The sequence below is a fragment of the Aspergillus ibericus genome (genome assembly GCF_003184845.1).
Source record: "Aspergillus ibericus CBS 121593 unplaced genomic scaffold BO80scaffold_28, whole genome shotgun sequence".
Classification (NCBI taxonomy): Eukaryota; Fungi; Ascomycota; class Eurotiomycetes; order Eurotiales; family Aspergillaceae; genus Aspergillus; species Aspergillus ibericus.
The window spans coordinates 215,938-232,429 of NW_020292126.1; the positions used below are offsets into that span (position 1 = coordinate 215,938).

Below are 16,492 nucleotides of genomic sequence, written 5' to 3' on the forward strand. Positions count from 1 at the left end.
TAGTTGTAGAAGTATGGTAGTGGTAATTAGCACCTAGCGGAGGCGCTGGAAACCCCGTCTCTAAAGATCGTCTACAGTTACATTTTCTTTTTTTTTTAAGAAAGTTTGAAAATTAACATTCATCAGGTCCATCCAACCGAACAGCCACTTCAGCTCCGATCGGACACCCCTACCTGTCTAATCCAGCTCTCGAGCCAAAGATTCGATTCCCAGCATTAGGAATGCGTCCTCATACATCAAACCCGAGAGATACTCCACAGCAATCCATTCCACACTCCACTTCAGAGATTCATTCCTTTTCTAGCTTTTAAAACAAAGGTCCGGAGAACGCCAAATCAGCCCGCCGTAGATGATAAAGAGAACGATGAATTGAAATCGATCGAAAGATAACATTATAGAAAAAACGACAAGAAGAGCCGCCCAGACCAGACCGGTAGTTGGAAAGGGGAATGGGGTGGGAGGTGGAGGGGTGTTCTACCATCCCCGATGATGATCGAACGTGGAGAGACTTTTTTGGAGGAGGAGGAGGGTAAGGAGGAAATCGCACGACTAAAAGGGTATCGTTCGTTGTGTCAACTATGAATCGTCTCCGTCGGCTTCCACTCGATCAACTAAGGGAAGAAGCTGGACTAAGGGCCCGTCGAGAGATTGAGCGCGTCACGTGGACGGAGCTCAGCTGAGCAGGACGAGGATGACGGAGTCGCCACGGAGGAACCTGGAATTCGGGGGTGGTTAGCGATGCTGCTGAGGTGGTTTGGGGTGGTCTGGGGGGGATGCGACTCACATCTTACTGATGAACCGGTCCTTGTTGACACCCTTGCCCTTACCACCCTTGGGCTTCTCGGTCCACATCTCCTTGACGTTCTCCAGCACCATGTTGCAGTGGCGGTCAAAGGCCTTGACGCGGGCCAGGAGCTTGCGGTTGTTCCGGCATGAGATCAGGACCTGGGTGTGTGTGCGCGTGGCGGTTTGGAGGAGGGAGAGAGGACCGGCGGTCAGCTCATGTTCCTCGACGAGGGAGACCTCGTATTCACTGGATGGGAGGCGAGGTTAGCGCAAGGATGAGGACGGGTATGGGTGGGAAGAATGGACGCGATGATGATAATAACCGCGGGCGACAACGGCTAGGGATCGGGTGGAGCGAGCGACAGTGTGCCAGGTCGGGCATCATGTGATAGGGGGCGCGGGATAAAGCCTTGCGAGAAGGCACTGCCCTCGTGGATCTGTGCGAGAACGGAAAAGGAGGGGTGATGGGACATACGTGAGCTCGCTCTTAGGCTTGTTGAGCAGGTCTCTGGATTGGACAAGAGGTTAGCACAGGTTCAACAGGTTGGGGTGCCGATTACACCATGACGGAAGGCGATGAGTCATCGGCAGACCGAGGGGAGCCAGAAAGAGGGGTAATTACTGGATCTTGGGATCGGTCGACATGGTGGGCGTAGGATATAAGTATGGGGGATGCCGTGAAGTTGGAGACTGTATCAATCAGCTTCTGTCGGTCGTGAAGCACTGGCTTGGCGCGGGTGCTTGTCACGTGGCACGCGTGTTTGCCGTGTTTGAGCGCCGGACTTTCCCGAGGTCGCGATTGGCTGTGCGTCACGTCGCGTCCGACACGCTCGGATGCGAGTTCGTCCAAGCTTCACTCTTCAAATGCAAGGCGTCTGCCCTTTTCCTCGAAACCCCCAACCTCCCTCCCTCTCTCCACCACCCCCTTCTTCTCACCTGATCGGCTTGTGGTTGAAGAGCCAGTTCTCCAGCCTTCCTCGGATCTTTATTCTTCTCTTTCTTTTTCTCATGCCTCAGGTTTCTCACCGCATCTGCTCCTCCTGTCGTTGCTCCGTGTCCCGCGTTGGCATTCCACAAGCCCTTTCCCCGCGACCCCCGTTGCATACGTCCAGGCCTCTGCATTCTCCCGGCTGACACTACCGCCAATCGGGCCTTTCTGAGTGGCCGATACGACAAGTCCCGCATACTGAAAGATATCACCAGTTACCGAGCTTCGTTCTCGATCTCTTTTGTGGTTGCATTTCGACAATCCTTTTTTCGAGCCTCCCTCCGAACGACCCGGGTGCAACCCTCCACCTCTCGTCAAAACCTTACGAACTTTCCCTTCACACCTGGGTACTTTGACTGGCTTATGGTTGATTCTTTTTGCTTGGTGGAATGGACTCTCAGGACGGAATTTCCGTCCGGCCTATGAGGCGTAAGTGAATTTTTGTGTGTGAGGTGTCAGTTTTGCAATGAATGCTTACCGTTCCGCGGAATCTTGCAGTCAAGGTGCTCTACACATTCGATGATGCCAACAAAACGAATTGCCTGGCCCGCTGGCCCCATCTCCTCGACATTCAGACTGCTGTCCTCGATGAGAAAACACAAATCGGTGTCATTGAATTGAAGACATGCATTCAAGCCATCGTCTCGGCAAGGTGAGTACCCCTTTCAGGGAGGGGTCAACCACGGATACTTATGGCCACGGTTTCATGTGATAGCCCGGAACTCGTTGCCAAACTGGGGCAGGATTATACGGTGTACGCCTACGATTACTCGGAATATGAGACGCCTCTCGTCGGGCAGGGAATGCTCTCTTGGGTTCTGGCTTCTGCTTCTCCGACCCCTGACGCACCGGCACATCAATCGGAAACTATGGTCACCGGGCGGGTGTGCAAGAATGTTCTAGGCTTATTTTCGAAGGGTGCCCAGGAGACATTGGAGGTGAAATTGCGACTGGTCCCTGTTCCCACCGTTATGCAAAGCGAGTACCTCGACAGCATGCAGCGATACCGCGAATTGAGCAATGTCATCCCCCACGAGTTCGACGCACAGGCCTGGACCAATTTCCTTCGCCAGAACCCCGGTCTGCTGGCCCCCCGCCTTCAGCAACCCGACCGAACGGCATCACCCGTGGACCACGCCGGAATTGAACGCTTCCATCGCTTGCTGAGTGAAGGATCGACCCCAAGAGAATTGCCCTCGTTTGCCGCCAATGGTTCCATTCGCTCGGTATCGCCCGCACAGTCCGTCCTGGGTCATGCAAGCCGGATGACCACGCCTGGATGCCCGGCTTCGGGGCAGCAGCAGGAGCAAGCCCTGCAGCTGCACCAGCCACAGGAGCGATCCCACACCGATGTCATTCGCCCCTCATCGAGCGCCTCCATGCGCGAGTCCGACCTCCCCTCCCAGGCGAGATATGCCAGTCGCCGAGGATCCATGCAGTCTGGCTACGGTAGCGGTGACGAATCCTCGGAGCAGCAACCCCGGAAAAGAGCCAAGCTGTACCGTACCGAGTGGCCCGGCAAGTCCGATCTGAACATTGAAAGACAGCCCAGCTCCCTCCGTGTGGCCGCCAGCACGGCTGCCTCTGTCCGGATCCATCGCCCTACCCCTGTCAACCCGTCGATTGCGGCTGCTCAAAGTTCGAATGAAGAGCCCGTTCGGCCGCCAACTCCAATCTCCCACGGCAATGACCTTCCTCGCCGCGCTCGCCCCCCGCATAGCCTCTTGCGTGAGTCGTCGACTCACAGCCATGGGCAGTACACATCCCCCTACCCCATGAGCGACGATCATCAACCCGGGGATCACACTCAGTCGCCGGAAGAGTCCCGGTATCAAGGCCTCTTTGAGCCCTCCTTCAATATGCCGTCTTCCCCTCCTGTTCTGGATTGCGGATTCCCTGGTCGCTCCAGCCCGGTTCTCCCGCCGATGGCCACGGATCCGGATTCGGGCTTCATGAGCGGGGGTATGGATGATCTCCTGGATGAGGAAATCGGTACTCCCTTGGATGATTGCCCCAGATCGGTGTCCCACGATGCTACTCGCGGCAAGCGAAGCGTGCGTCCGACTGCGCCAGCGAGCTCGCCTGTTGGACCCATGAACCATGACAACTACCCCGCCAGTGATGCGCCCGACCAGGCAGGTAAGGAGAAGTCATCCGCAGTCCCTCGTGCTCCGGCCAGCCTGGCGGGATCGAGGCCATCATCTCGCGCGGGTATCCGACAAGCCCCCAAGCCCCTGGCCCCTGCGCCCATGTCACAGAGCGAGCTGGAGCAGCTTATGAGTGTGATCCCGGCCAGCGATCCAGTCATGCCTTCCCATGTGCATATGCAGGGCACGCAGTCCTGGAATGGTCCGATGAGTGACTTTTCGGTCGCTGAGACGCCTGCTCCGCCGCCGCCCACCGAGGATGGCAAGGTTCGCAGTGGTGCCGGTGCCCGACGACTGCGGCAGGTTCAAGCCCGCCTGGTCAAGTGTATCGAGAACGGACAGGTTCCGCCTTATTGTGAAAATTGCGGTGCGATTGAGACCCCTACCTGGCGTAGGGCTTGGTCCAAGGAGATCGTGGGCAGTGAAGAGGAGGCCAATGAACTGATTAAGGACCCCACGATGCTGTTCTGGCAGGCTGTGGACCGCAACGACCAAGAAAAGGTCACGAAATTCAAGATCTACAAGAAGAGCCTGGTGGATGCGGACAAGGACTTTGTCCAGGTCCTGCTTTGCAACCGTAAGTGGTCCCCATTGATTCCTTGGTCCCTTTGCTAATGAACATCCAGCCTGTGGTCTGTGGCTTCACAAGTTCAAGGCCATGCGACCCGAGAACAAGTGGAACAAGTCTGGCAGCAACAAGCGGAAGCGCCCTCCGAGGAACCGCAAGGGTGGCGGTCCGCTCTCGAGTAACACTGCGTCAGCGAGAAACCGTGCCCGGGCTGATTCCAGCAAACCCGACGGTTCGTCGCCTGGGGCGTCCGATGCATCCTCGCCTCCGGTGGACGATGGGACCACCCCCCGCGGGGAAACGGAGAACAACGAGAACGAGCCGAGCACTGTGCCCGACAATGACGATGTCCGGGAGCTACCGGCCAAGCGCCGCCGTGCCAACAGCCTGGAGCCACGCAAGTCGTCCGATACGGCGGGCAGTCGTTGGCAGGAGCAGGATCCGGTAGCGGCCCTCCGCGCAGCGATCCAGTCGAGCCCCGCTCGGAATCTTGAACACCGCAATGCTCCAGCTGCGGGTGAGAATGCTCTGACTCCCAAGTCCGTGAGACGAGTGCTTTTTCCTAATTCGCACAATGAGGGCGGGCCTTTGCGAACGTTAGGTGATGCCACTCTGAACAGTCCCCGGCGCAGCCCTCGGATCTCACGCGGAACCGACAAGCGACCGGACGACAAGGAGAATCAGGCTTCTGCCGATTTGGACGGGCTTTTCGAGAGTCCTGAATTTGACTTTGATCTGCCGACGAGTCCCACGCCGCGGCGTCGCAACCCTCGCGCGAACATTCTGGGCGAAAAGCGACACTCGCTGCCTAGCAATTCGCCGTCGCGGAGTCGGAAGGGGATCAGCTCGGATGCGACCCCGACTCGAATCACTGCGCAACGACTCCAACGGATCCAGAGCAGCCCAGGACCGGCGCGCCACAACACGACGTCGAAGCAGTCGCGCTCGCAGGGTCTTGGGCTTCCGGCTTTGGTGGATGATGCTTTCACCACGGATGCCTTTGGGGAGATGGGCAATATGATTGTGGATATCTTTTCGGACGCACCGTCTGCGCATACCGACGCGCTGTTTGCTCTGGATTCGAACAAGGGCAATTGGCCCGACTGGATTCCTTCGGATTATGTGTCTCCTACGGGAACCGACGGCGAGCCGAACGGCGAGCCTACTGAAGACTCGGGGGATCTCATCAATGCGCTGCTGTCTGATCCGGACCTCCAAAAGAACCCGCAGTTTGATATTTTCAACTATGTTGATACGACCGTGCTGGACTCGGGGTTTTTCAGCTCGGATGCGCTCAACGCGGACAGCGTGACGCTGGGCGTGAAAGAGAAGAGCGAATCCGCCAAGGACAAGCCACCACAACCTACTGATGCTTAATGAGTTCCTTTTTGTTATGACGAGCCGACTATCTTTTGATTTCCTTGTGTCTTTAGCGATGGCGTTGGATGGATTCCGGCTATGCCGATGTTTGGTCAAATTCGTTCCGATGGGAATGGGATGGAATAAATGGAATAGGGTGGAATAGGACGGAAATAAGATCGAGAGATAACTTGGGAGGATTATATAGTTAGATACCAGCACTGGTGTGCATTAGATAAGTATAAATTAAGATCAAGCTGATAATATCATTAGTGATAATATCTCGAGTACGTAGCATGAGACATCTATAATAATATGTAGCACCTTTACTGATACTCATTCATGGGATCAGTGGTCAGTAATATGTAATATCATCTAATCCATAATCAAATCACAACCCATTCGATCAATGAAACAGCCCAAACGCCAACGTCTCAACATCTGTCAAGTCCACTCATGAGCAGGCCACACACCCAGATACCCCATACACGCACCAGATTACAGCCTCGACAACCATTATCCACTGCATTATCTCCCATCCCAGATCCCCATCCCATATGAACCACACCCAAGAAGCACTACCCGCCAGACAGCACAGCAACCCGAACCCATATAGTATTTCCAGACTATGCCTACCAGCAAAATATCCCCGACTACACAACCACAATACCCAGTAATTTCTTTTAATCCCTTAAATAGAACAACTCGATTCAATTGAAATTTATAGGACACATGTAATAACTCATTCATCATAAAAAATCGGCTTCAGTCGATGCGTAGCGTTCACGACCTGTTCGTAGATTCTGTAGTCTGGTGCAGTGAAGAGTTAGTTTCTTTCTTTCTGAGTTCAGTGTGATATGAGATTGTTTTAAGAAGGGATATAGTATAGTACAGCACACCAAGCGAAAGCCAAAGCCTCTTGAAAAGAAAAGAGGAAGTGAATGAAAGAAGACATACCACAATCCGCCGGATTCCCCCAATCCATCGACCCAAGGACACGAATCCCAACGCCCTGTATTCAATCCAAGTCAGTAATTCATCCCATCTCATCCCACCCCCCTCCACCACTTCCCCCCAGCAACAAAACCCCCAACAAGGTAAAGGAAAAGAACATACCCCCCCCTCCAAATCCGCAACCTTCCCCACAATCTCGACCAACTTCCCCATCTGAAGATGCGAATCCGGTTTCAGGATGAGAGTAACATCGCCATGATTCCCACATGTGATGGTGGCGGTATCGCCCCGGAGAGCCGTCACGGTGCCGAGGATACGAACGGTATGGGAGGATCGAGGGCCGGAGGTGTTGGTGCTGGTAGAGGAGGAGTGGAAGGCGTGGAGGTGGGAGGGGAGGATGCGGGGGGTTTGTAATGACATTGTTAATGTTTTGGGTTGGGGTTGGTTGTTCGTTTTTCAGGTATTGGAGGTGGTTTTGGTTCTGTAGTTCAGAATGAGAGATTTAGGAGGAGAGAGAATTGATGAATTGAATTAGAGTGAGAGAGAGAGGGGTATCGTGATGGTGGTGATATTGATATCAACTCCGGAATCAAAGTAAAGGCGCGGCACGCGTGACGCGTAGTCACCTGACTTCCCTAGCTACTGTGGCTAGCTGCATTATTCTATCGCCCGGTCGGCGGTCGGTCGGTCGGTGGTTAGCGGAGGTACCTCCGGACCGCAGAAGCTGAAGCTGAAGCTAATAATTCTTTTCTGTCAACGCACGCCACGGGCGCATTCCTTCTTTCCAACGATTCAGCTGCAAGCACTCCTATTTCAAATTTGCTAGACGTCATCAGCAGCAGCAGCACAACATGCCCCCCCCCCTCCCCTCCTACCATCGCGGCATGACCGCAAACCCCCTCAAACCGAGCCGACACCGACCCGGAAAAGCCGTCGCCGAGGAGCCTTCATCTGAAGAAGAGGAGGAAGAAGAAGAAGAAGAAGAAGATAACGAGGCGGAGAAGATCCGAGAGCAGGAACGGCGCAGACTTGAACAGCAGAGGAGACAGGCTCCTAAGGCGAGCTCGTTTCCGGCGGCGGCAGCGGGGAAAATCGCCAAGGGGGTCAAGGATGTGAAGATTGAGGAGGATGAGGATGAAGATGAGGAGGGTTTTGTGACGGAGGATGAGGATGAGGATGATGAAGAAGTTCGACCTTCGAAGACGGCTCTCCCTGTTGCGGGCGATAGGGTGGCTGCTAAGCCGGCGCAGATTGCCGCAGATGAAGAATCGGAAGAGGAGGAATCAGAGGAAGAAAGTTCGGAAGAAGAGAGCAGCTCGGAAGATGAAGCACCCCGCAGGGTGCTGTTACGACCTACGTTCATCAAAAAAGACAAGCGCAATACCACGCAACCAACGAACGGCGGAGCAGGCACTACGGTGGATTCGGCAGCCGACACAGAGGCTCGTCGGGCACAACGACAAGAAAAAGCAGATACTTTGATTCGAGCGCAACTAGAGAAAGACGCCATTGCGCGGAGCGAGGCAAATCGGGCCTGGGATGACGATGAGTTGGAGGTGGGCGACGAAGAGGCCATTGACGACACGGATGGAAAGGACCCAGAGGCAGAATATGCAGCGTGGAAGCTCCGAGAGCTGAAGCGCATCAAGCGCGAGCGTGAGGCGATCGAGGAAGCAGAAAAGGAGCGCGAGGAGATCGAGCGACGCAGAGGACTGACGGCCGAGGAGCGCGAGCGCGAAGACCGTGAATTCATCGCCAAGCAGGAGGAAGAGAAGGAGGCGAATCGCGGTCAGGCCGGATACATGCAGCGTTACTTCCACAAGGGTGCCTTTTTCAGCGAAGACATGCAGCGCGAGGGACTGGCGCAGAGAAACCTCATGGGGGCCAAGTTCGTGGATGATGTCTCTCGGGAAACTCTACCGCAGTACATGCAGATTCGTGATATGTCGAAGCTGGGCAAGAAAGGACGCACGCGCTATAGGGATCTCAAATCCGAGGACACTGGTCGTTTTGGCGAGGGGTTCAACAACCGGTCCCGGCATCGCGACGGTGCTCCCATAGGTATTACCGATGAACGATTCATGCCTGACCGGGGCGACGACAGACCGAGAGGTCCTACGGGGGCCAATGCTTCTGCGGTGCGCGAGAGACGGAGATCTCGATCTCGATCACGCTCCCCGCGACGAGACCGCAGTCGCGATCGTTCGGCAGACCGGTACCGGCCTGATACAAGCAGTCGCAGGAAGCGAAGCCCCTCGCCTTATGAGGATCGAGAGAAACGGAGGCGCGTGAGTGTTTCGCGAGAACGCTAAATGAGACATGTAAAATTCATTCTATTTCTATCGGCGTTGTTGGGTATCTTGGATCAGGGTTGCATTGGGAACCGTTGTTCCTTTCTCCTGCATTAATGTGGCCTCGAGACGAATATATCTGCACGTTGGGTCGATGGACTCAACGTACATAAATCACACATCTTGCTTGCATATACAAGAATCAAAGATGTCCGCGCGAGTCATCGCGTTCCCTTCCATCTCGCTCAACAGTAACGGCTCGTGGATCGATCGTATACCAAGTAATCAAATAGCCTGGCCCCATAACCCGCGCGGCACATGAGTGTGAACCCGTTCGTATCTAGTATACTGAAAGAAATCGCTGCAAAGAACAATCGCCGACCATCCGTAGACCGCTGCACGTGGCTGTCGTATCAAGCGTCAAGTTTATTTGACTCCGGCCCTTTCCAACACTTTCTCCCGTTCCATCACGCTCTCTCCAAAGCGCAATAAGAAAATCGTCCGACCAGGCCACATTTCCGTAGGCTGATTATGAGCCGTAACCTTGGCCTCGAAACCGCATCCGTCGCAAACACCCTCGATGATGCCGGCCACGAATGCCGCGCAATTGAGCATGCTCATCTCCTTGGGAACACTGATGTATGTATTGACGAGGGGATCATTATCCGTAATCATATATTCATTGGGGGTTTCGGGAGACACCGAGTGTTCCAGGGCATCGGCCGGCCGGTTGAAGAGGAGTCGCCATAGGGGTCCGTGGATGAGATGAAGGAGAGGGAGAATGCGAAGAGGTCTATTCGGGGGCGATGCGGAAGTCGAGGAACTGGATAGAGAAGAGGAAGTGGAACTGGACATGGTGCGGTAATATAGGAGGTCGAGCAATCGGAGACCCAGGGGGTAGCCTTGTTCGTTCAAGCTGAGAGAGATCAGCCGGGGGTTGGAATTCTACGTCAAGGACAAGCCATACCGTCGTTCTAGATCTTGGATCCCGGTGACTCGTCTTTGGGCGTAAGTCACCATCTCTGCGAATAGAAAGGCGAAGCTGGCCCGGCTCAGTTCCGCGCTGCGGCTCCGATTCAGATGTCTGTCATAGATGGTCTTGCGATTCGACGGCACGCGTAGCCCCTGGCTCGGCTGGGATTGAGTGTGCATGTGTTGTGTGGATTGCTGCTTCTCCCCGGCCATCGTATTTGGCCCGCTATTGCTAATCGATAGCATCGCGGCGTGTCGTGCAGGTTGCGTCATGTTGGATGTGTATGCTGGTGAAGTGAGGTCGGGATCAAGATCAGCGACAATGGATAGGCTCTAATTCAGTTGAGATAGTCGGACATGCTGATTTGGTTTCAGTGGAAGATCAGGCGAGTTTGTTATGCTGGTTCATGACTTGACTGTGTAGAATTGGGGGGTGAGCAGTGAGCGAGCTGTGAATGTCCCTGGCAAGCGGGCGGCATGGGATGTACGGGGAGGCACAAGCTCAGGAACGCAGTTTTGGATAGCCTCAATTGCATACAAGCATCATCTCACGTTCAAGAACTCTGTACGCATGTCACTTGTACTCCGTACAATTACATGATTGTCTATAAGGCTGCCATACGTGGACTGAGGCTCCCCGAAGCCAAAGAGCTTGTTACTCCCTAATCTACAAATTTCTACAGAAGACTTCAAGAAAAATTCCTCGTTCAAAAAAAAAATCCATTATGATATAAACTAACGACCCCAGCAGCCAAGGCCAATCCTCAGCAATCCCAGCTCTCTATAAAGCCGCTTAAACACCAGAGCGATGCGATTAAACCTGCACTAAACAAGCAATTAGCACATGCTTGCGACCAAACAATGATATGCAAATCATATGAGAATGACCAAGTCAGACATCCAAGGAAGTAATGCGCACAGTGTCGTCTATGATGGGTTCAAGCGACGACTAGCGTGGAAACTGCGAATGTAGGAAAGTTTTCATCATAAGAGCAGCCAGCCCGAAGGCTGTGGTCGATGAAGCAAAAAAAAAAAAATTCATAAACTTACCAATTCAATCGCACAGCACTTGGAAAAGAGAACCAACTGATATTGTTGTCCCAATTCCAAGTGCTCAGTATTCGAGAGGAATCATCATAAAATTCCGGTTGGCGAAAATGTCAACATGGAGAGAATTGTCTCTTGTTGAGAAGCATGAAGAGGAAGAAAAAATTTTCGGTGCGGGAAGGCCTTTTATAGTCGGGTCCAGGCTGCCCGGGAAACGGCCGACCCATACGAAGCTTCTAGAGGACGGTAAAAATTCATCACCAACCTCCACTACGCAGAAATCGAAGGTTCGATTCGGTTGGCATTTCTCATCGAAATTGTCGCCAAGCTCGACATATTGTGTCGGGGCGATCCAATATCCAACGCCACAATATGGTTCTATTTTAGACTGTATAGGCAATAACTGGGAATGTGGAATTGATCCTCTATGTCGGACCGTAAAATTGCAGCACTCATCTTAGCAATCCTTCTATTTGCTGCCCTTTTCCTCATCGACTGGTTCGAGGCTCTTCGGTCGCTGTCTAGAGTTCCAATTCAGTGTCTTGGAAATACTGTGCACCCAATCGTCTCCACGTCGACCCCGAGGTAGAACATTCGCAAACGGATATCGCGATGCAGAAACCGTCACATAGTCACCCGGGTGTAGCTCAATCCTGCTCAAGTTAGCCATCTGAGTACTCGTATATACAGGCAACCTAATGCGCTCACCTCTCCCGGCCGTCAAAGCTGGCCCATGAACTCGTCCGAGCATCGTACGGCACTCCCATTCGGAGAACAATCGTATCTGGCAGAATGATGGGCCGGAACGAGAGTGTATGGGCGCAGATTGCAGTGACAAGGATGACTGGGTTATCTGGATGAGACAGCGACCCTCCAGCCGCGAGATTATACGCAGTTGAGCCGGTAGGCGTCGCTATGCAGACTCCATCGGCAAGAAGTGTAGTAAAATGTTCATCATCGCCAAACAATTCAATCGAGGACATTGCTACAGGACTGTTAGCTATCGTTTCCATCAAAGTATCTGGAGTCAACGTACTAGGATTCGGCCCTCTATCAAGGACAACATCGTTCAATATCTGGAGGACCTTGTCCGGCCTATGAGTTAACGTATCATCGCATTCTTCCCCGATCAACTCTTCCACCAGATCCCGTTTCCCTCCAGCACCCGACGAGCCTTTAGGAAGTGGGTTACTCCTCATAATGGTGCATTCAAACCGTAGTCGCAGATTGACAACCACCCCATCTCGAAACGCAGTCGTGAGCGTCTTCTGGTAATCATTAAAGTCAAACTTCGTCAAGAACCCCAGCGATCCCAGCGAGAACGACAGCACCGGCGGCACCACATGCTGAAACAGCCAACTCGTGAACAGCACAGTGCCATCACCCCCCAGCGTGACCACAAAATCAAACAAATGGGCTCTCTCCGCGGCCAGCTCATGATCCCAGTACTTCAACCGAGACTTCGCCGACGGCTCTTCCTGCAAGATCTGCGCAGCCCCAAACTCGGGATCCGTCTCCAGCCGTTTTTCCACATATACATGATACTGCGTGGCGCGCTCCTTAGACAGAAGCCACCTCGCGACCTCTCTCGTCGAACCGATCACAGACTGATCCCCCGCCTTGGTCACCAAGAACACCGTCTTAACCGTAAGCCGAAGCTTAATACTGTCCAGTTTCTTCGACAGTTTCCGCACATTCCACGCCATATCAGACAACTGCTTCTTCGTCAGGTGCCTCGACTGCACCATAGCCTCCTCCGCCACGGAGGTATGATTGTCGTCCTCATCGCCCATCGCCTCCTCCTTCTCCTCATCCTTCGACCCTCTCAACACCCCCTCCAACTCCTTAATCTTATGTTTCGGATCCCCCCATTCCCCCGCTATCAAAGAGTGGACAAAACAAGCAGTCGTTTGATCCGGATGCGATAAATCGGGTCTCGTCATGGGATCGTCCGCCATCACTAAGGAGGACTTGCGACGATGATTGCATTCAGGATAAAGCACGACCTATTCAATCCCACACACAAAGCCATAGATTAGCCATCTTCACAAACATCTACTTCATCATCTCCTCTCATCGACAAAACAATACCTCTAACTGATTATGCGTCGCATCCGAATCATCTGTTCCCCCCCGACTCTTCCACAACGTCAGCTTTGGCATGAAGACTGAGAATCAGCTCGACAACCTACGGAGCCGTCACGGTATAGTTGTTCATCCATGATGTAGATATGTAGTACTTGGGGGCCGAATCTAGAGATTCACGGGCCGGTTGTCATGATGCCACTATGGCGTGGGCATGGTGTGTCGATAATGGGGATTAGGTTGGTTGGTTGGTGGATTGACGTCTGGATTGAGGGTCGCAAAACGCGGGTCTGGATGAATGCGGGTATGACGTCGGTCTGCTCAGCTGTCTACTTGCTTGTTTCGGACCGTTCGGGTTGCAGTTGGATTCATTGTCGATGGGAATGATGGATTCATCTGGTAGGTAATTGATTGAGTAGTTGAATGTAATAGCAGGTGTATTTCTAGATGTATTGGAGTGGATAAATTGTTTGGTTTGATTGGTGGTACCTTGATTATGTTCTTGGGGGTATCTAGTATGTACCGTTACTCGGATATATATTTCGAGACATCGGGTACATGAACTACAGTCTTTCGCCGAACATCGCGTTGGTTCGTGGCAGATAGACCCAAAGGATACAGTTCCCATATACTCGACAGTATCTAGTATTATTCGGCATCTCCGAATGGTTCAGGAGAAATACGTACTATGGTTACTTCAGATGTTGACCTCGTATACAACCATCTCGACAAGCCTCATTGGTCGGGTTACTATCAACTAGACTGCTATGTGGTGATACGAATATCCATGTGCTCAATTGCTCATACATGTCCACCGAATAAACAAAGACTACCTAGTAACTAGACCACCACCAGCTCCAACATTACTCCGTACACATGCCCCCAAGAACTATGGGTATCTACGCCGCACATCCGAGACATCTGACGCTGTCCTACATGTGACAAGAGAGCCGAGACCATCACACAGCCCGGGCAGTTGCTCTTCTGGAAGGTTACGAAGAGACAGTTTTATTATTAGAAATCTACCGACAAAGGTCTCGGGGAGTTTCCCATCTGGATACTGCACCAAAACGGAAACGGAGTCGGCTGGTCGGCAGACCCAGGAGCGTTGGAGCAGTACGGAGCGGAGTAGGGAGTACGCAGTAGGGAGGTGACACTTGACAGTAGTTCTGGGGCAGGCACCCCCCGAGTGACACATCCAAGAAAACGAGCCCCGACGGTACGAAGATGTCATGAGGCGGCAAGGTTGGTGGGCGCAGAGGATGCGTGGCACATGAGACAAGCTGACAACAGACTTTCTTAGCTGGCCTTGGGCCCGGGGGCAATCTGTCTAGGTTCAATAATTCACGCCGAGCCCAGTTCGATCTAGGCGCGTTAGCAGCGGTCCATATTCCATAGCCATGGACGGTGGCCGAGGCTAAATTAGGAGCAATGAAGAGAGAGGGATCAGCCCTCGACACCGGCAACGTGCCATGCTGCCAGCCACCGAATAATCCGGGCTCCACCGCCCTATTATAACCACCACTGCCGCCGCCCGACAATCCCGCGACTCCCGTTTGTGCCCCTCATCTATCTATTTACAGTTTGCGAGGGAGCAATGGGAATTAGGAGGGCCCTTCGATAGGCACCCAAAACTTGTTTTGCACCTCGCCGGCCCGCACACGGGGGGTGCAGGTCCAGCACGGCAAGGGGACTTTGCGTTTTCAGCCAGGCCTCGATGAAGTTCCAGCCGCGACCCCGAACCGGAGGATGGCGTGCATCGGTGGTACCCCAGATGAAGCCTGAAGGAGACCAAGTACCGACAAAGTAGCGACTATCGAAGCGGGAACGAATAGTCAGCCATGTGGCTTTCCGAACTCCAGTCCTGGTGAAAAGCCAACAGACTGACTCCGTAGGAGGGCCGTTAACCACTTTGACTCGGCCGAGCTGCGAAACCGCCTACGTAAAAGGTTAACTCGGAACCGGAGAATAATAGTTGGGGATCTTCTTGAGTCGCAACGTCGACGACGGTTCCAACGCGTGACTCCATCCGGACGGAGGACTATCGCCAACACTTTACCTTTTGAGGGTGGCCAGCCTGCATACCGCCACGACACATCCAGCTAGATTAAGGCATGATGAGACCAAGCCCCCCGAGCAGGATCCTTTACAGATCCATAGGAAAGTAGCGTCTGCTTGACAGAATCCTGGGCGCGTTATTTGCTCGACGGAATGCACTAGGTTGACCCACCAACGGTCAGACATCGTCGACATTCTTCATTGGCGGTTGCTGTGCTGCTGGCTTGTGGTAATACCCGCTGTTTGCCGATTAGCATCATGCAGAGTGGCAGCGAGTGGATTAGGGGCGACGACGAAGAACGGAGAAGGGGGAAGTCCGGAATGGGATGGGCAAAGGAAAATTCGGCCGGCCAGCTCAATGGTTAATTTCCCTTGGTCGGGGCAAATTTGGCTGCGGCAAATCGGGTAGGTACCCCACTATGGATCTGCCGTGACAGTGCAGCAGCCAGCAGCAGCCAGGAGCAGCATTGCAAAGACTCCAGAGAGGCATCTCAGCCACCGCTGATGATTAATCCCCAATATTGGGACCGGGCAAGTCTTGGGTTGCCGGTTCCAGTCATCCCCATCGGTGGACCGCCGACTATCATTGACCGCAACTGGGGCACGGTGCGTCGGGTCTGGTGCGATTTACAGCCGATCTTCTAATAGTGAGTCTGTCAACGGGAGATCGTTTCTGGTCGGCCCCTCTCTTATTACTTTGAAGTTTCCTTTGCGTTGCGTCGGTTGGTGTTTCAGTGTAGCATTCTCCCGGTCGGTGGATGTCCTCAGTCTTTTCCTCAGTCGGCAAGCGAGGGTGGAGGGGCTAGGAGGGCAATGCGGCCTGGATCGGATTGCCAGGGGTAGTGAAACGATCCCACTCTCCAGGCGCTTCGTATCCCGAGGCCAGCTCGGGCATCGTCCTCATTTGCGGAGACCCTTTGAGGGGGGCGACGATGATGAGGGTGATTGATGGTACGGAGCTCGGTACTAATATGTACAAGCCCCTCTCGTAGCGTCATAGGCTGAAGCAGCCGCCGGAAAACCTCACCAACGCCTACAGGAGGCGATCAATATGTGATGAGAGGCTTTCAGTCAGGTGGTTCCATTGCCTTTGCGCAATGCAAGTCCGTCCCCCGCCGAGTAATATCAAATCCATCCCCTGTCTGCATCCAGATGCATGCCTGACCCCGTCACACTGTGGTGGCCTGACGGCTAGACCCAATTGGTGTTGTATGGTACGGTATCCAGGCGCCCCCGA

The 16,492-nt window shown here is 53.6% G+C and overlaps 7 protein-coding genes across 7 annotated transcripts; 2 read left to right on the forward strand and 5 right to left on the reverse strand.

Annotated features, from left to right (window-relative positions):
* Positions 1-672: 672 nt before the first annotated feature.
* BO80DRAFT_436059 (mRNA splicing protein SMD2) lies at positions 673-1,431 on the reverse strand (the record flags this gene model as incomplete). The annotated part of the gene is made up of 4 exons (XM_025720939.1): positions 673-715; positions 785-1,033; positions 1,262-1,294; positions 1,409-1,431. 4 exons carry the CDS (start codon positions 1,429-1,431, stop codon positions 673-675), a joined length of 348 nt encoding a protein of 115 aa, XP_025573810.1.
* A 45-nt stretch (positions 1,432-1,476) lies between these two features.
* Positions 1,477-2,189, reverse strand: BO80DRAFT_124968 (uncharacterized protein). Its single transcript, XM_025713527.1, has one exon. It carries the CDS (start codon positions 1,969-1,971, stop codon positions 1,597-1,599), a length of 375 nt encoding a protein of 124 aa, XP_025573811.1. The 5' UTR covers positions 1,972-2,189; the 3' UTR covers positions 1,477-1,596.
* On the forward strand, positions 2,164-5,866 carry BO80DRAFT_359130 (putative GATA transcription factor (Ams2); the record flags this gene model as incomplete). The annotated part of the gene is made up of 4 exons (XM_025715914.1): positions 2,164-2,203; positions 2,273-2,426; positions 2,490-4,498; positions 4,548-5,866. 4 exons carry the CDS (start codon positions 2,164-2,166, stop codon positions 5,864-5,866), a joined length of 3,522 nt encoding a protein of 1,173 aa, XP_025573812.1.
* A 303-nt stretch (positions 5,867-6,169) lies between these two features.
* BO80DRAFT_494783 (putative ssDNA binding protein Ssb3) lies at positions 6,170-7,367 on the reverse strand. The gene is made up of 3 exons (XM_025723904.1): positions 6,965-7,367; positions 6,806-6,860; positions 6,170-6,658 (listed from the first exon to the last, which is right to left on the reverse strand). The coding sequence occupies exons 1-3, from the start codon at positions 7,220-7,222 to the stop codon at positions 6,591-6,593; spliced, it is 381 nt and encodes a 126-aa protein (XP_025573813.1). The 5' UTR covers positions 7,223-7,367; the 3' UTR covers positions 6,170-6,590.
* A 192-nt stretch (positions 7,368-7,559) lies between these two features.
* BO80DRAFT_426474 (microfibrillar-associated 1 family protein) lies at positions 7,560-9,470 on the forward strand. The gene has a single exon (XM_025719778.1). It carries the CDS (start codon positions 7,654-7,656, stop codon positions 9,112-9,114), a length of 1,461 nt encoding a protein of 486 aa, XP_025573814.1. The 5' UTR covers positions 7,560-7,653; the 3' UTR covers positions 9,115-9,470.
* Positions 9,471-9,519: 49 nt separating this feature from the next.
* Positions 9,520-10,338, reverse strand: BO80DRAFT_359189 (trafficking protein particle complex subunit 5; the record flags this gene model as incomplete). The annotated part of the gene is made up of 2 exons (XM_025715919.1): positions 9,520-10,009; positions 10,061-10,338. The coding sequence occupies 2 exons, from the start codon at positions 10,336-10,338 to the stop codon at positions 9,520-9,522; spliced, it is 768 nt and encodes a 255-aa protein (XP_025573815.1).
* Positions 10,339-11,259: 921 nt separating this feature from the next.
* On the reverse strand, positions 11,260-13,251 carry BO80DRAFT_125050 (putative NAD+ kinase). Its single transcript, XM_025713528.1, has 3 exons — positions 12,149-13,251; positions 11,821-12,097; positions 11,260-11,765 (listed from the first exon to the last, which is right to left on the reverse strand). Exons 1-3 carry the CDS (start codon positions 13,068-13,070, stop codon positions 11,582-11,584), a joined length of 1,383 nt encoding a protein of 460 aa, XP_025573816.1. The 5' UTR covers positions 13,071-13,251; the 3' UTR covers positions 11,260-11,581.
* Positions 13,252-16,492: the final 3,241 nt, after the last annotated feature.